Source organism: Gymnoscopelus microlampas, assembly GCF_963454915.1.
Source record: "Gymnoscopelus microlampas genome assembly, chromosome: 15".
Lineage (NCBI taxonomy): Eukaryota > Metazoa > Chordata > Actinopteri > Myctophiformes > Myctophidae > Gymnoscopelus > Gymnoscopelus microlampas.
This window is the reverse complement of record NC_139952.1, coordinates 13,437,867-13,459,464: the sequence shown is the minus strand read 5'-3', so window position 1 is coordinate 13,459,464 and position 21,598 is coordinate 13,437,867. Positions and strand designations below refer to the sequence as shown.

At 43.0% G+C, this 21,598-nt stretch overlaps 1 protein-coding gene across 1 annotated transcript in view; it reads left to right on the top strand.

Moving 5' to 3' along the window:
• The window catches only part of csmd3b (CUB and Sushi multiple domains 3b), a gene marked incomplete at its 5' end in the record, with an annotated part of 624,567 nt that overhangs the window by 334,028 nt on the left and 268,941 nt on the right, over positions 1 to 21,598 (top strand). Inside the window, one exon of the mRNA XM_084079659.1 lies at positions 817 to 929. Within this exon, the coding sequence (XP_083935785.1) occupies positions 817 to 929 (113 nt within the window). The remainder of the gene's footprint in view (positions 1 to 816; positions 930 to 21,598) is intronic.

Genomic DNA, 21,598 nt, shown 5'->3' with positions numbered 1-21,598 from the left:
TTACTCATGTGGCGGGGGTGGGGGCAGCCCAGCTTTGATAAAGTGTGAGAGCCGGTGCTCTCCTTGGCTCCATTGCGCAGGCACCAGTGCCGAAAGGAGCACTTCACCCCATTTCAGCCTTATGTTCATATAAATTGTCTTCACTAATTCTCATTATAAGATGGCTCCATTTCAGTCTTGCTCTGTGTCTGAGGTGGGCTGTGGACGGTTCAGAAACCTGCCTATCAGTGATATCATCAATGGGGATACCAAGCTAATACCAAGTACAGCCTTTCTCTACCTGGCAAGTTAGTTAAAGTTGCTGAAATAGAAGCCATAGTTTTCATTAACAAAAGTGTCCACCAATGATGTCATTGGTAGACAGGCCTAATGTTGATCAATTTTTGCCAGATCTTGATCCAATTAACCCAATATTCACCTATTATGACCCAGAATAGGGATAGGGTCCATGTGGTTCAAGATAACCTGGTTGAAGGTCTCTGGACAGAAACGCTGTGTTTCCCATTAAACCTTATTGCTGCATTCGAAAACAAGTCTTTCTTCTGCAGGATTCATACGTGGTTATCGCGCCCTGCTGAGCTGCCCTTGAGCAAAGCAGTAACCCCCCCCCCCCCCCCCCCCCCACCCCGACAACTCAGTTAGTAGCAGACTGAAGCTGCGCGTGTGTTTTGGCTGAGAAAAGCACAGAAAACTCTTACTGGGTTGTGAAGGATTGAAAGGTAACTACAGTAGATGTGTGCGCCTGTGGGTTTGTCAGATCTAACTCTCTCTCTCTCTCTCTCTCTCTCTCTCTCTCTCTTTTGTTCTTTTTCTCAGGTTGTCAGGAAGTAACGTCCCCGCTCCCATTGTCAGCAACAAGAACTGGCTCCGCCTTCATTTTGTCACCGATAGCAACCACCGCTACCGCGGCTTCAGCGCACATTACCAAGGTACGTTGCTGCTACACACACATGCACACAAAGACACGCACACACGCACACACACACACACACACACACACACACACACACACACACACACACACACACACACACACACACACACACACACACACACACACACACACACACAGACAGACTATTGTTTCTTAATGACATTCCTTTGCAGGGATCTGTTATTTTGCTTCTTTGCCTATTATTTTTTATTACCGGCCTCTTCTCTTTTTTTTTTGTGTAACCTTCTTTCCTTTTTGCTTTGTTTTCTTATCTTCCTGACTGACGCTAACCACCAATTATGTTCCTCCACTCCGATCTCCTTGTCTCCTCTCAACTCCTACCACAATTTCATGACCCTCCTCCCTCCTTATCGTCATCTCTCTCTCTCTCTCTCTCTCTCTCTCTCTCTCTCTCTCTCTCTCTCTCTCTCTCTCTCTCTCTCTCTCTCTCTCTCTCTCTCTCTCTCTCTCTCTCTCTCTCTCTCGCCCGTTCTCCTTCTCTGATTACCACCCTCTGACAGAATTAGTTCACTTTGCCTCAGACCTTAGCTGGTGGAATGCATTTAGAATTCCACCAGTGGACTTAATGAGAGCTGAATAATATCTCATGCTAGCACACACAGGCAGGGCTTGAATAGAGCTGTTATTATTTACATGTTTTGATCCTTTCTTTTATTTAAAGCCCTTTTGTCCGTGGTTTAAAATAAATCACCATTGCCTCTTCCTCTAAAAACAAAAGCGTAGTACATGTTACAATTCAGGGTCGTTTTGGGATTCTTTTCAACACAATACTGGACTGTGTTGCTATGAGAATTATGTTAAAAACTACACTCTAAGGGTTTGCTAGACCAGACTCTTCTCTGTTTCCCACCTCCTCTCCTCTCCTCTCCTCTCCTCTCCTCTCCTCTCCTCTCCTCTCCTCTCCTCTCCTCTCCTCTCCTCTTCCAACTCAAATGTTTGCTGTCTGCCCTTTCCCTCCTCTCATCCTCAGCATCTCTCTCGGCCTCACACGCTGCCACAAAATATCGGGAGTCGACCAGGAAGGCTAATACCGGTTATTTCATCATTATTGCAGTGCAAATGTTGACTCTGACTATCTCAGCGCCTTCGCCATGCAATTTGAACCAAGATAGTTTGAACAGGTATTCGTCTTTACTCAGACAGATAGGAGACGGGCGTGGGTTGGAATGCATCCGAGGGTTCCCCCTACATCATGACCGCTTCAGCTGACGATGCAAAGCGCCCGCGTTTCAGACTCGACTCACATGAGTAATATCGCTTTCAGCGAGCGTCGTGGCGGGCATGCCGGGGCCGAATGGATGTGGGAAACATTGCTGAACAAGACTATCATGAAAGCATAATGTATGATCACAGGGCTGACCGCCTCGAAATGGTTAGCGCGCGACTGCAAGACTGTAAGTTGTTTGTTGTGAAATATGAAATAGATTTTCGAAATGCTTCTCTTTTCATCTTCCTTTGAGGGTGGCCCTCTGGGTGTGCCCCACGATGTATCCTGATCTCGATATCGATCCCGCGAAACGGCTGTGATTCGTCGTCTACCAGCCCGGTTCTAAACTGAGCCGAGTTGCATTGTTTTCTTTTGGTTCTTTACGTTTTCTTTTCCTTTTTTTCTCCCCCTCTTCAAAAGGTTGTTTTGTGCTCTTTTGTGCTTTAGCGTTTTCAATCCCTAAATCCTGGGTAAAGCCTACCAAAGTGGCAATGTTGCTGCCTATAAGCCCTAGTTAAAGCTGGAGGGGGAGGAGAAAAAAAACGGTGATTTGTTTCAGCGCAGAAAGGACAGAACATCACAGGGATAGAGTGACCGCGGGGCATCAGCGGCTGAGAGAGAGAGAGCCGTAACATGGCCTGACGGAGACCACCGCTACCATAGACGGTGTTGCCAGATTCTGTGAGAGAAACAAGCAGCCAGGTCTAGGAAAACCAGCCCAAAAGAAGCGACTATGGGCCACATGAGCACTTTAACATATACATCCGCTATTTGAAAATAGCAGATCTACAAGCTCACAACGCGTCGCATCGCGACGCGTTGTGAGCTTGTAGATCGGCTATTTTCAACTAAAATCTTGCGGGGAAATTCTAATAAGCAGATCTGGCAACCCTGGACATCAGCGGCAGAGAGAGAGCCGTAAAATGACCTGACGGAGACCACCGCTACCACAGACCACATTACAGCCAAGACACAGGATACAACCATAATGGCAGTGGTTCTCTAACTTTTTAACTTCAAGGACCCGCATAACCCTGAGAGTGTACAAATGGTTCCATTTGCACACTCTCAGAGTTACAGATCTGAGGGTCCCTGGAGCCCACTTAGAGAACCCCTGCCACACGGTATTGTACAGTAAAGCCTGTATCGCGGTGCAGGCAGATTTTGCCACGTGACACCGCCTAACGGAGGATACATTAAACATACGACCTCAGTACAGAAGGCAACAACAAAGTTGTAGAAAAAGTTGTATTTCAGTATTATTTTTCATGTTGATGCATGCATGAAATTCTAAATGAAAACATCACGAAAGCACAGTCTGCAGACATGAATGCTTTGAGCGTTAGTCGTAATATACAGTAGAACATTTAGGATGCAAGCTTTCTCTGACACTACGTGCACTGCACCGTACGTCCATCTTTCGCATTACATTTTAGCTCAAGATGTAAACTGAACAGTTTTGATCAGTAGTTAGATTGCATTGATGCTGAGTTAATTTGTTAATGGACCGTATACCATAGATACTACATATTTAGACTCTTCAATTTCTTATCTATCGTTTAAGTCAAAATTGAAATCGGCTAGTAAATATGAAAACATTCTTCAGGGACGATTTTCAAATCCATGCATTAAAATACATTAAAACACTATACGATAACAAAGAACAACTTCCTATCTCTATGAATAACTACCTGGACTTACTTATCTCGAAAAGTTTCAAGCCTCAATTTTATTTTTACAGGCTAATGTAATGAAATTGACTGAATCCAATTGAGTCGAAAATCAAACAAACCATGGTATGCTTTGGAAAATGCTTGGCAGTAATTTGCATTTGGCAAAACGACTAAATTAGGAGAAAAAGGGAAAATGGGGAAAAAGAAAATGGCAACTCCCATTGCATTGAGCAAAATATTCAATGACATATTCATTGTTATTACAATTTAATAATGCACTCGCACAGAATATAGTGAGCAAATCTAAGAAAATACTATTAAAAATGTTAAGGTATTCTCATTATTAATTCTCCACAGATACATTTCCTTGTTCCCTGCTCCTCAATCCTCTTCCTCTTTTTTTTGTTGTCTAAAAGGGATATTTCACTTTCAAACATGTTCGGGGTCATTTTTACGTCTACTTGGGCTTTGGTGAGCACCCCAGACAGTTTTTAAGTTGCTTGATTCAGTATTCAGATATTTGATATCCATTTAATCAGACACAGAGCAGAGGTTCTCAAACTTTTTCATGTGAAGGCCCCCAAAATGTTTATACTGTATATTTGACCACGGACCCCCATTTCAAAATATTGTGTGCCAGGGACCACCATACAAGATTTGTGTTTTTAAAATGTTGAAAATAAGATCTCTGCCCGAACCCAACGGGTCTTGATGGGGTCGTGTCAGTCTTTACATATACATTTACAGTATCCCAAGCTGTTTTCATGTTAAAAAAAAGACATAGACAAGGTAGAATAACTCCTGTTCTTGACAAAATAATCAATCCTACATACAACATAAGATTTAATGAGGAGACAAAAAGGCTCCTGTCGCTTTCAATTGGTGAAACTTGTCGGGCTGTAATGAGGTTCAGGCTTATAAAAAGCTATGGAGGTGCTGTCTCGGGTCAGTTTCGGAGAGAATTCAGTTGGGCTTTGGCCTTGTTGGGCTCAGCTTTTCCAGCCCGATTAAACTATTAAAGCTCTACACCACAGGTGCTCAAAGTGAGGTCTGGGGATCCCCAGGGGTCCTTGAGGGGGTTCCAGGGGGTCTCCAACAAAATGAGGAACAGTTTAAACACTTATATACGCTATTTGTTTTTTTGGCTACTGAAAAATAGCCGATCTACAGGCTCACACACGTTGTGAGCTTGTAGATCTGCTTTCTTTAATAATATTTCTTTTTTACAAACCTCCTCTTAGGGGGGGTCCCACTCCCTGGTACAATATATTTTGAAATGGGGGTCCGTCACTAATTTCATATCAACATGGGGGTCGTTGACATGCAAATGTTTGAGAACCACTGTGTCTACACGGCTCTCTTCCTGTCCATGTCTCTCGTCTGTCTACAGCTTTCCATCTCATTGATTGACTGGGAGTTTTGGCCACTCCGCCCCCCGGGGGCTGCCGTTAATTGGCTTAATTGATCTTGATTGGTTTAAAAGGTTAATTAGTGTGTTAATGAGTGGTACTGGTCTGATAGGTTAGTTGATTAATTAGTGGGAGTTCTTAACAAGGCAGAGACTGATGGCTGCTTTCTGTCATCTGTCAATCATCCCCCTGTTCTTGTCGGATCTTAATGAGTTGCAAAGAGACTTACAGGGGCCTGGGAATATAATATGAAGTATTAGAGGGAGAGAGAGCGACGTGCTACGTACGAAGCTCTGCTAATTTGAAAGCTTCACACATGGTTTTCCAAAAATGTCATGGGGTAATTTAAAAGGATGATAAGAAATAAACGAAACCCGCCTGACTAATTCATTCTTCAATTATTTTGGATTGCGGTTGAATCAGTCCATGTTCCTGGTATGTTGGTCAAAGCACTGAGAACATATCCAGCAACGCGTCGTGGGCTTGTAGACCTGCTGTTTTTACAGGTTGCCAAACCTGTCAATACACAGACGCTGCAACTAGTCCTCACTTTCTCTCTTAGTCCTCACTTTCTCATCACTTTCTCCTCATTGGCTGGCCTTGGTAAAAAGCAAGCCAATGAGGGCTCACCAATGCCTTCCCATGTCCTCTCAGAATATGGGATCTAAAAAAAAACAGTAAGTGAAATCTGACTCCGCTGTGTGTGTGTGTGTGTGTGTGTGTGTGTGTGTGTGTGTGTGTGTGTGTGTGTGTGTGTGTGTGTGTGTGTGTGTGTGTGTGTGTGTGTGTGTGTGTGTGTGTGTGTGTGTGTGACGGCTGTGTGTCCCTCTTTTTGCTCGTACACTCCCCCCACCCACCTTCCACTCGCAGCCCCAACACACACATTTAGCGCACGCACACACACACACAGTTAACAAAAAACGTTGCTCTCAGTTTGTTGAAGACTGACACATTTTCATAATGCTTAAGAGCTTCAGCCGATAAAGTAACTGTAACTAACTAACTAAAGATGTTGCGAAAATAATAATCATAATCATAATGCGGCAACCTGTATTTATGTCAGATCTTGTTTTACTTGCAACACCCAAACCAAGCCCATGGAAATCTAGTTCAATTGAAACTCTCTGACCATACCCAGATGAAAGTAGACGTACTTTATTCTGATGGGTTCCACTTAACTTCTTCCGTACCTTAATCTACTTGAGCGTACTCCCTAGGGCTCTATCCATTTATACTCTTTATCTTAGCATTTATAGTACTCCGATATCCAATCATTGAACCTTTTCCTTCTGTTTTCACTTTATTGTACCGTCCTTTTGTAGCACCACCATCGCTAACAAGCTACTGCTGTATTGTATAATCAGGATAATGCATTCAACTTGTCGCTGGGAGAATGAATTATTTTGGTATAAAATGCCTAAATTAGAAAGAAAGGAAATTAATTGGGCAGTGTTAGTATAGTCTAAACTGGCATGCGGAGTATGTAAACAATCCCAGACTTGTCTCTGAGAGAATCAATAAATCAATATGTTTTTGCAGGTTTAGTTGAATTTATACGCCACTATTGTGAGAACACAGTGGGAGAACCTTGGCTGTAGATGATAACAAGTAGCTGAACTGGGCTTCTTTGTTTGTTTGTGTACACGTGTGTGTGCGTGTGTGTGTGCGTACGTGCTTCGTGTGTGCGAATATGTGTGTGCGTGCGTGCATGCGTGGATGCACATGTACCCTCCTGGGCCTCAGGAAGAATAGTTGTTACTGCGGTAATAACTAATGGGGGATTCTGAATAAAGAATAAACAATAAAGTGCATGGGCATGCATTATGGGTCAGCCCCTCGGCTCATCGGTGTCTCGCTCTACTGCTGCCCGAATTATGAAGTCATGAATAAATAATAACCTCCTAATGAGTTATGTGTACATATACAGGGAAGAATATGGCACGGGGAACTAGATAGAGCCCAGAGCGAGAGAGAGAGAACGCAGCGACAGACGGACGTGTGGGAACGGAGTGAGAGATGAGCGGGGCCAAAACAGACTGAGAAAGAAAGAAACGAGGGCTGTCCAGAGACAGAGGGAGAGGGGGTTACAACTGTAATCACTTGGCAGTGCGTTTCGCACTAAAGCTTCAAGTTTTTAACGTCCCGCTGTTGTACAAGCCTGCTGGCTGTGTTGTTGGAAGCAGTGAATCCCTGCTAATAGTTTTTGGTAAAGGAAAAGCCTGGTGCCCCCACTCCCCACCCCCGAATAGAACACAGCTAATTGGTCATTTGCATGCTTAATTGATGTTCAGAAATTATTCAGCTGTGGCTGTGTTTTCAAACATGCTATGGGCTAAGTGTTTCTTTTTCCCCCCCAGACGTAAATCTAACAGATTTACCACGAGGCTCACTTTGCCCCAGGATACTATTCTGGTTGAAAAGGAACATCCACCCTAAAACAGATTTCTTAGGCTATTTCCTATCTCTTTGATCCTGGACAGCTGTCAATATCTGAGGACATGAAAGGAGCCAAGCTGCCTGAATCCAGGGATTAGAGTGGAGAAATCTGTACATAGAGTATAGAGCGGAATAGAATTCACTGCGGGGCAAATTAACAAAAAAAATTGGACAGCTTTTGCGGCCGCTAAACCCTCGCAAATAAGACAAAAAGAAAGCGTGTAATTCTCAAAGCACCCACGAAAGGTGAAATGGGGTGTCACTGCGATCATGGCAGCAGTGAGTGCAGGCCAAGGCATCATTGTGCCATTTCTGCTAGTGAGCGGATATTTTCAACCCTGTAATGCATTGCTTCTCAAAGTGGGGTCCCGGGACCCCCAGGGGTCCTTGGGTGGGTACCAGGGGGTCCCCAGCTAAATTGGTTAATACAGTAATATATATTTTAACCACTTTATCCATATTTGATTCTTTGGAACAAAACATTTTCAGATGGAGGTCCAAATATATATCAGTTTGGGGGTCCCTTTTTGAGAGAGAGAGAGATTAGGGGGTCCTTGATATGAAAAAGTTTGAGAACCACTATAATGTAGGGGTGTCAACAATGCTTTTTGTCGGTGCGTGCATGCACATGTGCAAAAAACACAACACTGGGCAGCACTGGCTCAGTAGGTAAAGTGGCTGTATTCAAATCGGAAGGTTCCCGGTTCGATACCCGGCTCCTCCTGGGTTCATGTCGAAGTGTCCTTGACCAAGACACTTGCTCGCCTAATGGCTCCTAATGAGCTGGTGGGTGTCTTGCGTGGTTTCCTCCTTGTGTGCGTGTGTGTGCGCACGTGTGTGTGTGTGTGTGGGCACGTGTGTGTGTGTGTGTGTGTGTGTGTGTGTGTGTGTGTGTGTGAATGGGTGAATGCACATCGAAAAGCACTTTGGAGAGCAGGCACTATATAAATGCGCCATTTAACACACATGATGGGTGACATTCTTTGGGTGACATTCTATGGGTGACATTTCATACTTTGTCATGTGTGAGCTTTCATCCAAGCCTTGAACTGCCCTTCATGTGCCTTTGGCGTGCCGCGTGTTCGGAGTGAGTGTCCACATAACGCTGTTATTGCGTTATTGTGGTTATTCATTCGTTCATTCAGTTTTATTTATTTCATTAATGGTTTTACATGATTACATGAATTTACTTTACTTTTTTTTTAAGCTTTTTACATATTCCATAAATGAAAAGGAGCAGGAAGAAGATAAATCGTATAACCAGAAGCCTGATGGTCTAAACTTGTTTTCAAACACCATTTTGATCATACCAAAAAAACAATACAGATGATAAAATAAATGATGAATGCGACCATGTTCATGAAAACGTTATTAAGTATTATTTCGATTTGACCTTAACCATGTTTGTTGAGGATATTCAGGTGTTTGTATCACAGCAGGGCATTAGGTCTGTGTCTGGTTGATTAGTGCTATTGACATTCCAATACAATGCACCTGATGTCAATGAGAGTGATTGTGCTGGGTATCAGCTGGGAATAGCCGATCGTGATGAGCTGGTAAGGTGCACCTAAATTATATATCTGGCAATGTCACAGCTATTGTGTTTTGTGTACAATTGGATGCAGAGTAGGGATCCTAGGAAGATGTAGTAAATCAGAGTACATTGTGATTAGTGAACACTAGATGACCCTAGACAGGAAAACAAGAGCATAAATAATATGATTAAATCTGGGTTATGGGCATCCTACTATAATTCTAGTAACGTCTGTAGTGGGAGTAGGTGAAGCTACCCAGTTCTCCTCAGTGGCTCGACCAATTGCTCTGATTTTGCACACAGCCATTGACCATTACCATCTGAACTTAACTGTGAAGCCCGTTTTTCCATTTCATCAAATCTCAGATTCTTAATAGCGTTTATGTGTAAAACACTGTTGCCATGGTTACGGGGCTGCCCAGCTATGGGACGAACTGCCCCCCCGGGTTGCCAGATCATGTGCGCATATCCCCCCACGGATGCGTCGACCGGGTATGGTCTAGTTAAACTTAAACTTAGTACCAGTGAACTAAACTATGTACCCGTGAATACCAGCAGCCAATTCAAGCACCGTCTGTAACATTCATGTCATTCATCCTACAGTACCTACAAGGCACAAATCCACCCAGTAAATCTGACCCAGTAGACACATGAGTGCAGAACATGCAGAACAGTATGCTGAGCTTCCCAGTGTATTTAATAACTAACCCATACAGTGTCTAATATAGAATTCAAATGCATTATCTACTTCAAATGTTTAATCTAAATATTTCCTTAATTGCAGGGCTAAACTCAAACACTAATCGGTCTTGTAGCATGTTTATTTGATGCTCAGGAGGCTTAGCATGGCACTCAGGAAGTTAATTTGGGATGCGTCTCTGCCTCAGACCACAAAGTAATAGCGGAACATAGAGCCCAGACATGGAAACAGCATACAGTATATGTCATATCAGCATGATTAATTGATTCTCAGATTCTCAGAAATGATTCAATTATCGCAATGTTCCGAAGCACTCTTATGACACTCTTAGTCACGCAAGACCTCAATGTACTTTTCAGTCCAGGACCAAAAATGTGAAAATGCCTCTTAGCCTGGCCTCAAAGCTCATTAAAATATATCAGCAGTGCTCTTGCCATGTGGAGGCTCACAAGCAATAGACCAATGACCCAATTCTGAGTCTGGAAATGCAGTTTAAGAAATCATAATGCATTACAGTTTCACAGTACATCAGTAAAGGGCAGAGAGACACATGCCCTATTCAGCCCATGACCCCAAATTAGTCGTTTAAAAGTTCCGTGGGTTTAATAGCCCATGTTGTCTAATTAGTGGACACATTTTCTCAATATAATTGAAGCTTTAGCTTTCTGAAGAAACATATGTAATTCCTTGGTCAACATCACTTTTAATTAAGATTAATGTAAAAGTCGTGACAGATGTGAGAGATCACATCATTTGTCATAATTTGTCAGTCCTTCAGGCTAGATGCCCCGTTGGCAATGAATTAGGGGTTAAGTAGTTAACCGAACCCCATAACAGAGCGATTGAGACCATGTTGCAACAGCAGATTGAGGAAGCATTTCAACAACTGCCAAACAACCCTTGAGCAAGGTAATGAATCCCCAACTGCTGCAGTCAAACGGCTCAACAGTCAGTAGTAGAAGGCTGTGGTTGTACTGGCTGGCCTTCAGATGTGAATGCATGTAGCACTCCCACCCCCTGCATCTGTTTCCCCAGGCTGTTGATGGAAATAGAAATGTGTGCGCACAGTCAACTTGCCGGTTAAATACGGGGTTTTTCAAAACGGGAACACGGACAGCTCTCCTCCCAGAGCTACAGTACAGACCTGTGAACCGTTACAAGTTAGCAACTGTCAGTGATCGCAGGGTTAAGGTAAATACTGTTTCCCTTCCTCTTCAGATGGAATAATATTCACAGTTTTCAGGGTTGTGCTTTTCAAGAAAGCGTAGTTGTTTTCATTTATTTATGACAATGAAAACTCAGAATAAGAAATATTTATTCTCACCAATTTATTGACACTATGACCTACTGTATACAATTTAAGTTTTAGCAAGTTAAATACTTCAGAAAGTATAAAACATATGCTGCCTACTGGCAACGTAGGCTATACCCAAGACAATTGGTGGACCCATGTGCAAAAGTTTTGCTCCCACGCTTGCCAAAATGTTATTATGCCTGTAACACTATGGGCTAGATTTAATTTCAGTTCCATTTTACTGCATTGTATGGCTGCTGTCATATATTTCATTTGAAATGTAATTTTTAATTACATTTCACTGGTTAAAACGCAGGTTGAAGTCATTTGTCTAGGACAAACACATTTTGAGGAAACTAGTCATTTACGGTTTCACTCAACGTCCAGGTGATGAACTATTCCGTCCAACACAGTTTGCCAACGTGTATGGCACGCTTGTCTGTTATGTAATCTGAACAGAACAGCCTTGTTTTTCAATGGTGTCAACTAAGGTCCTAGTACTAGTTGAAATTCTTCAAACACCTCTTTTGCTTTATGGCAGGGCTGGAAGGCGAGATGCCCGTTGGCGTATTCCTGCCTCTCACTGTTTGAGGAGTAGTATAATGACACACAAGACACCAGTTCATTTTGACAGACTGAGGCAAATTACACAAAGTTATTTAATGAGTCTGGGCTTTTGAGAAACCATTCGGGGGCCGCAGCCCAAGAAGCCACCTGCTAGCTCCGCCCCTGCTGATCGGTCCAACGGTTTGCAAAATTAGCGACGGGGCGGACACACGCGCACACACACACACACACACACACACACACAAACACACACACCCTTCAGGAGCCATGCCGTAAAAAAAAATAAGGATAAAGCCTATAGAAACTTTATAGAAGCTTTAAAAGATCATGGTTGAATGAACATGAACTTACAGGAAAAGCCTGTACTGTATATGCATTTATTTTTTGCTCTTTCCCTCTAGGTTATACTCCATACGCAGGAGGTAATGCAATAGCGTGTGGGTGCGTCTATCCTTGCGAGAAGGGAGGGTGAAGTAATTAGTGTTAGTCCCGAGGTCAGTGAGGGGCAGGGGAGGGTGCCGCGGGGAGGAAGATGTTCAGGTGGTGCAAGGATGGTAGTCTTTGGAAGAGGCGTTGTCCAGGACGAGAAGGGTCAGCAGTGATTTGTCCTGGAGATATGGCAGGTCACAACTGGTGACCCCCTCTGCCCTCGTCCTTGTCAGTAGAGGCAGCGAACCAGATGGTGATGAATGCGGGGAGGGTGGACTCGATGATGGCCTTTTTTTTTTGTGTGCGGCAGGTTGGATTTCTTAATTTACCGCAGGGAGAACATCCTCGGCTGGGCCCTCTTGGTGATGGAGGTGATGTTCTCCACCTGAGGTCTTGGGTGTTATTGTCCTCCCAGGACTGTGAATGACTCCCACACTGTTCGCTGGGCAGTCACAGAGGACCAGGGAGTGATAGGGGACAGGCAGTTCCTAATGTCAACCATCCATCTCTACAGTCTTTAGAACGCTGAGCTCCAAGTTGTTCTTGGCTCCACACAGGAATCTGTGGCCAACCATCAATCTTCAGGCAGACTTGTCCCCATCACTGATAAGGTCAGTGAGGTTTGTGTCATCCGCAAATCGATGAGTGGCTAGAATCAAGAATCAAGAGGGGGTTATTTTTTAGCTGCTTGTACCTGGTTTATTTTCCCAGGTAAAAGCAGCTATGTTGGCCGCCGTAGTCTGCTAAACAGATGTTATATTTGCCAAGTCCCGGAAAAGACGCGCTGTGATTGGCCAGTACAGTCACTTTGATTGGCAGTTGTGCCGAACGCTCTCCCCAAAACACGAATTACGAGACTGTGGCGACACTTTTTTTTTACCACAACTATAGGCGTTGTAGTACAACTATTAGTGTACAACTAATAGCGTAAGTAGCAATATGCTCTGAGGGCTGCTGGGGACTGATGGGGAAACTGGACGACAGGGGCAATTGTGCAAATAGACCCCATGGCCAGTCATTTGGGATCAATATAAGTAGGAAAAAACACCTATATGTTATTTTAGTCCGGACTTGTCCTTTAAGGCAGGTGTGATATCTTTAGCAGCAGTGGGGGAAAAAAACAAGTGAAATATGGAATGGGCTAGAAGTGCAGATGCTGGTGTACTGTATAGAGAGAAGAGCAAGGGACCGATCGCACAGCCTTGTGGGGTTCCAGTTCTGAACTTACCCAGCAGCACATGCTGCCTTCTGTCTGTTTACGACATGATACAGTGTGAGTGGAGAGAGTTGGACCCAGGTGCAAACCACAAGCGTACATACAGTAGGCAGAGAAGTCCCAGAACCCAAAAAAATGGTTTTATTCTGCCAGCAAACAGTCCAAAAAGGCTAGGCAAAGTCCAAAATAAAATAATGGATTTGAAGATAGTTCAGACAGACACAAGCAGAAAGCTCAACCTAAAACAAATACTCACACCAAACGTGGGTTGTTTGGTGTGAATCATTTGTCCTACAGTATTTCGAGTACAGTAGTAATTTGTCTCACGGTACATCTCCTAATCATGCGATAATTGGGAAAATGGACCATCAATGTGTGTGCGTGCATTGTGCATGTGTGTGTGCGTGTGTGCGTTTGTGTGTGTGTGTGTGTGTATGTGCGATTGTGCGTGCGTGTGCGTGTGTGTGTGTGTGTGTGTGTGTGTGTGTGTGTGTGTGTGTGTGTGTGTGTGTGTGTGAGAGATGTTGGAGGATAAGTGTCGTGCTCAGGGACACATGAACACATACACTGTCGAACCGGCAACCTTCCGTGGAGGGGGGTTGGGTCAGAGTCTAGACCAGAGATCAATTTGCTGGGGGGGATGGGGGGAATCTGCATTTGGTATCCCCCCATTCATCTTTATGGCCGGTGGGGATATGTTTTATCCATGCTTCTGATAGAGTCCAGAGGGAAGCACGTACATCCCCAAAAAACGTAATCAGGTGCTGAACAACAATACGTACAATAGAGAAAAGGAAGGGAAGTCCGCACACTTAAGCTCCCAGTAGAAAATGTTAATAAAGGTACGTTTCGACTGCTAAGCGGTCGAAACGTTATATGTTATATGTATCTAAAATGTTTCACATTTATTTTTGATATTAAGGTTATTTTTTAAAATAGCGAAAATAGCAGATGCGATGCATTGGGAGCTTGTACATCAGCTATTTCTTTTGCTATTTGTCGTACAAAGAAGTATATAGGGCTTAAGTGGCTCAGAAAAGGCCCGTCCTCTGTTTTGTTCTACTAATCGAACCTTGGTCCAGACTGTTCCTTTGTCCGTTGAATCTACAAAGAACCAGTCTGTGGTTATTTCAAAGAGCGGGAGATTTGGTGTTCTAGGACATGATATCCCGTAGTCCCTTCAACACTTGACGAGGAGTCCTTGGCAGAGAATAGTTGTTACTTAGCCAGTCTAAACCTATCCCTGTCTCCACTCTTGAAAGCTGCTTAACTCAACTCATTTGGAGAAGTTCTCCAATTTAAGCTTTTTGAGTTAAGCTGTGAGCCAGGGTTTGTCACTGTTAGAACACACCCGCTGCATGTTGGAATACAGCTACTGATCTACAGCATGTGTGTATTTAGTCTCTCGTAACTAGACGATAAGAGATCGTCACCTGCTGATACGTCTGGTGGCATCGAAATTCAATGAAGTGGGCTAAAACGTGTTGGAAACAATACTGAAATAAAAACAAAATAACAGCATCGCAGAATCAAATCAAAGGCTTTAGGGCAGCCTTATGGGATGTTATGAGGATTGATGTTCAAAGCAGTGGGCATAGGTTTGTTAGTGCTGGTTTCCTCTGCCCTTCGAACCCATACATTGAATTTAGATTTTTCCGGACGGGGAGTAGTAGGCGGAGATCTTTGATCGTCTGGCTACACAAGACTGTGAATTGCAGAGGCGTCATTTGATAAAAAGTAGAGGGTGGCAAAAAGTGACCACTAACTGTAAGCTCGATTTAAAAAATAGCAAAAATAGCAGATCTATAAGCTTATTTCTGCTATTTTTGAAAACAAGATTAACTGTTGCAGAAATAAAACAATTGTTTATAGATGTTGATCTGAAATCAGATTAATCTGAAATAAGCATTCAGTGGTGGAGCAAATGAGAATAAAAGACAAGAATCTTGAGGTTAAATGTGAAAGCAATTGCCACCTCCTGGAACCCCAAATGACGCCCCTGGTGTATTGGTCCAGGCTAAGCAATCCTAAGTAGAGTCAAGGTAGCCTTGCAGTTCCTCCACTGTCATATCATGGTTAGAAAGTATGCAGGGATCAGATGAAGGGTAGTGTGCTCTGAGCTCTAGTTCCAGGGAGGGAAATCGGCTAAAATGTAATTTAGATAGCATGTTATGTAGACAGATGCCAGGTCATTTGTTGACCTGGCATCCTATAGTGTGTATAGTTTCAATGTACAGATTATCGATGTTATTTATATAGATTATTATATAGATTGTTTTGGTATTATATTGTTTAGACTGATGATAGGTTCTATGATCCTAGATTACTATTTCTTTTTTTTTTTTTAACACATTTTTGTCCCGCGATTTTGTAACCCTTTTTTTTTCACCCGGTGCCAATTTGCTAAGTGATCCTGGGCACTACACTCCCCCCACCAGCCTAGGGAGGCCAGGGCCGAGCTCATGCCTCCTTCAATGCATGAGAGCCAACTGACCTTCTTGTCACCTGACAGGGGGGAGTTTCCCTGGTTGGACGTAGCACGTGGAAGGAACACGTTATTCCAACCAGTTCCCTTCCCCTCCATCAGGCGCCCCGGCTGACCAGGGGGAGGCAGTATAGTGACCAGGATTACTACATGTTTTTGTGAGGGTATTAACTACCCTAGGAGACACGGGGAGAACATGCAAACTCCACACAGAGTAGGCCCTTTCGCCATTACTATTTCTATGCATTTGATGTATTACCTCGTGTTTTCCTTGCTTACTGTAAATCGCTCTGGATTAAGAGCGTCTGCTAAATGCCTAAATTGTAAATTGAACATTGTCTGTAGTCAAAACCAAAATAATCGGATTGTGGCCGGGGTGGTGAGTGTCCTTGGTGATCTGCATACTCAGCCTTGACTACAAACTGTGTTTTGTGTGTCGTCAAGGCTGAGAACAAGATTGTAAAATCATTTTCAAATTGTTACAGTCTTTATGCTACGTATATACCTGTTTTTATACTAACAAATACCACCACCAAGCTATGATTATTTAAAACACAAAACAGTGGAGAGAGAAAAGTATTGATTAGATAGATAAGAAGCAATTAGCCAGTCAAAAGGTTTGGTGAGGTAAGCAGTCCAGCCACCCACCCATCCACCCAACCAACCAGTAAGCATGACACTCGATGTACAGTCAGGGAGTTACTCAGACAGCATGCTAATCAAGTGTTTTAGTCTTCCTTCAGCATTAGTCTACTAAGGCCTAGTGTTAGCCACTTTCCTTCAATGTAATTGTCATTCACTAAGTCACTCAGTGTGCCAGTCAAAAGGAATTTTGCTGCTGTTGTACTTAACACAACTTGTACTTAAAGTTGTGCTGGATAAGTGTCAGCAAAATTCTTAAAATGCCATTAGTGGTGAGTCAGTTATTCAGACAGACAGCCCCAGTCACCCAGTCGAGGCCAGCCAGAAAGTTAGTCAGCCAAAGTCAGCCAGCCATCCAGTCTGGCCGTTAGCCAATCAGCTGGTCACTTACGTAGTCAGCCATCCAGCAGTCAGCCAGTTGAATGGCTGCCAGGGGTTCCATTTAGAGCCGGGATTTCAGCCTGAACACTGAGAAATAAAGTCTGGCCCTTACAGTATTAATGAACAAAACATCTGATGATGGGGGGATAGGAGAGAGAGAAAGAGAGAGAAAGAGAAAGAAAGAGAGCGAGACGGACGGACGGACGGACGAACGGCGAGGCCAGTAGAAGAAAGAGAAGAGATAAAGGGTTGTTAGCTTTTGGTCAAGATGAAACATTTTGCTCTTACTCTAACTACAGAGATAAAACGTTATTTTAACCACTTAAACCCACTCTCTTCGCTGATAATAGCGGATCTACAAGCTCACAACGTGATGTGTTGGCCAAATGTTAGCCCATTATGACATGTCTATAATGACATATCCCAGAATGAGGACGTTACAGTCCATGCGGTTAAGTTATAAGTTATATATAAGTTATATATAAGTTAAGTTATATTTTGATATAAAGTATTCTGTTAAAAAGTTAAAAATCAATATTCTGTTTGTAATCATTGCGAAAGAGCGCTTGTTCAGTAACAGCGGTCACCCCGTCTCTCAAATTCTTTAATAAACAAAATGCATTTTCAGTTGGGTCACCAATTTCATCCAGTCAGCAGAGAGAGAGCCCATTTATCAGCTGGAAATGTGTTTTCTGTTTACTAAAGGGCTGGAGAGACAGGCTAGGGAGATCCCTGTTACTGAACAAACAATCTATAGCCATTCAACACTTATTCTAACAAAAACATATCACTTAAACCCCCTTTAATTTGAACCTGACCTTGGCTTCGTGGCACCATGGGAGCTGCAACTTTTTTGTAGTCATCATCAGTGTTCAAGGTTTAGAAAGTTGTGAGAGTGGAAGGGACAGAGAGAGACGGGGGGTGTTTCTGGGTGAAGGGTGGCATAGAAGAGAAGAAAGACATTTAAAGAATAAAAGACACGGATGGATAAGGTCCTAGTGCGGAGCTGACTGCTGCATCAGTATTCTCTTTGTAGTCTCTACCTTTAGTGGTATTTGGAAATGAATGGCTGAAGTGAATTTTAAATGATGCCTTTTAGTGAAAGAAAGGAAAACTTGGACGATTTTATGCGGGGACATTCATGCATACAGTAATCTATCTATTAATTCTACAAAACTCTGTGTGCATGCATATCTGACCTTCGCCAGATGTCATATTTGATGGAGATTCGAGGCAGCATGAAATATAAAAGCACTGAATGATGTTGTTGTAATGAACTAGAGGGATCATCTAGTAGCCTAGGCCGTCGCATCTAGTAGCCTAGAATATAGGCTACATACTATTATTCCTCAAATACAATATTATTCCTCAAATACAAACCCCTCAGGTACAGGGTGGCTTGTTCTGCGTTGGCCTGATTGGGCATCATTGGGTTGTTACTATGCCGGTGTGTTATCATAAGATATGGTAATGTTCATTTGGATAAATGCCTATTTTGCATGTTAGTGATGATGTTGTGCCCCATGCCGGGGGAGATGGGGAGGGAGAGAAAAGCATGAAGAGGAGAGGTTCATTATGATCTGTGTGATCATGGTGTCATTTGTGGGAACTGTCTTTATTTGGCGCTTTATGGAAATATTAGTTGCGCAAGGCCTGTTCTTAGATGACATGGATTTAGTTGGAGCTACAGTATATGTGTGTGTACCCTCACACAGCTACACACACACACACACGCACACGCACACGCACACACACACACACACACACACACACACACACACACACACACACACACACACACACAAAGAGCAAGATGTGCATGGGAGGTTTGACACTGTCTCTCTCTCTCTCTCTCACACACACACACACACACACACACACACACACACACACAAACACACACTCTCTGCCTGACTGGGCGCGCACGTGAATATTTTGTTCTGCGGTGAGACGCTCGAAGAAGTAACCCACCAGCACACGCGCGATCACACAGAAATATTGAAAATAGATGATCTACAGGCTCACACGATGTGAGCTTGTAGATTGGCTATTTTTGCTATTTTTGTCTGTTGAGTCCATGGCTATTTGGGGGTCTTTCGCATGGCAAAGACACTGTTGTAGGGTACTGTACATTGCTGACCTGAACAGCCTCCCCAACACACACACACACACACACACACACACACACACACACACACACACACACACACACACACACACACACACACTATGTAGAGCACCTTGCTTGTTCTGTTCCAAAGGGCTGGCACTGAGAGAGGAGGCAGGAGGCTCGTTTGCTCTGAAGCGTGGAAGGAAGAGCTCCAGCTAATGTTTTGGAAGTGCTCCAGATGAGCCTGATTAAACCATAGTGGAACTGATCCAGGAAGCGTGGATAAAAAATAATGGATCTTATCCAGAAAGGGCTTGATAAAACATAATGGAACTAGCCCAGAGAGATGAGAGAGGGAGATGATGGAGATTGCTTTCACTGACCTTCAGTTAGTCACACCATTACGGTTGTATTTCAGGTCTCTTGAGTACTACCTGCAGTAATGTTAGGACTCTGCAGGAAGATACATTTCAAATGTTTTTAAGAGGCAAATCCCCCCCCCCCCCCCCCCCCCCCCCCCGCCCAGTACAATGCAGCACTGTTGATGTGATTTGATAAAGTTAGAAAAATATTTTTACACTGCTAATTTGTAGAGGGGGCGGTAGTGGCTTAACTCATTCGATCCGGGAACTTTAGATTTGTGCTGTAACCGTTATTCTATACTGGTAGATATATAGCTATTTAGATATTTATACTGGTAGATATATATATATATAATACTTTATTGGCACTGAGTGCCCATACAAGGAGCTTGTAGATCTGCTATTTATTATTTTTTATCTTGAAAATGTGTGCACATCTTTGAATATGTATATATTTTGTAAAGCGAACATTTTGAACTCAAATCTTTGCTTCTCAGGATTCCACAAATGTCTTCGAAATCCTAAGTAAAAAAAAAAAAAATGGCTATAATATCAGTGGTTCTCAAACTTTTTTCATGTCAAGGACAACCCTAAAGTATATGTATTTGTCTTTGTCTTTGTCTATATGTATTTTGCCCCCCCCCCCCTATATTTCAAGATTTGCACACATTTTCACGTTTTTTTTCTCTCCAAAAATACCACATCTACAAGCTCATAGCTCTCGGTGCCGCACTATATGGCTTGTATATCTGCTATTTTTGAATAGCCAAAGAAATCTTAAAATGACACAGGTGCGTTCCCGGTCTTAACGGGTTAAGAGGCAACCCCCCCCCCCCCCCCTCTACAGCATCATTCAGGAAATGTGACAATGTAGCACTGTTGGCGTTATATTTTGACACTGCTAAATGTGTAGAGGGGGCTAAATGTGTAGAGTAGTGGCTTAAGAGGTAGAGTGGCCGCTTGGGAATGGTGTAAGGTCCCCGGTTTGACCCCCGACTCCCAGTGAGTAGGTTGGTACATTGCTTCCTCTGCCATGGGCGTCAAAGTGTGTGAAAGGCTAACTGTAATGCACATTGTAAAGTGCTTTGGAGAAAGGCTCTATATGAAGGCACCATTATCATTTACTATTTAGAGGGAGATGCTACACATACAGTACTAACTGAATCCACTAGTGGAAAGTAAGTGCATTTATTCAACTTCTGTACTTAACCCATTGAGACCTGAAGCCGATTCTACATGTCTCCTAAATCTCAACAGTTTTCTGAAAAACGTATGTTTCTATATCAATGGTGCTCAATCTTTTTCATGTCAAGGACCCCCAAAATTATATGTATTTGGCCGCAGACCCCCATCAAAATATTTTGTTCCAGGGACCCCCAGAAGCAAAGATTTGAGTTAAAAATGTTCGCTTTAAAAATATATATATTTAAAGATTTGCACACATTTTCACGATTTTTCAAAAATAGCAGATATACAAGCTCATAGCGCGGCACTCGGTGCCGCGCTATGAGCTTGTAGATCTGCTATTTTTGAATAGCCCAAAGTGTAAAAAATGACACAGTTCCAGATCTTAATGGGTTAAGTACAATTTTAAGGTACTTTCACTTCACTCGGGTATTTAAATATATATAATATATATATCTACTCCACTACATCTCAGAGGCAAATATTTCACCATACTCCACTATAATTATCTCACAGCTTAAGTTACTGGTTACTTTGCAGATTATAATTAATATTAAACACACATTAAATGACAAATCATGATGTATTAGTTTGTATTACCTTAACCTACCCAGCAGCACACCTAGTAATTAAGATGTATTTATATTTTGTTTCAGATAGGTCAGTGTAGAGAGAGAGGAAACAAAGGGTAGAGAGACATGCACACTCCTACTAAGTATAGATTTGCTACCAAAATACGTGGCCCTCACACCTATGTTGCACTGCCGATCCTTCTATCCGCAGGAGTAGTTTTATGTTGTGTCTGACATCAGTGCATGTTGATCTGGCGGCTTTGGGCATGTCGCTGCTTGGTTATATCCACGGTGTCGTTTGACTGGTCTTGCCTGTTCTCAGTGGATTTTTCAAGCCGGGAACCCCTTTTGGGGTTCTTGTTGCTATGTACAGTATATAGCATAGTCATTTTGAATAAATTGATTTTCAGAAAATCTCAAGGATTTAGAAGGCGTTTTTAG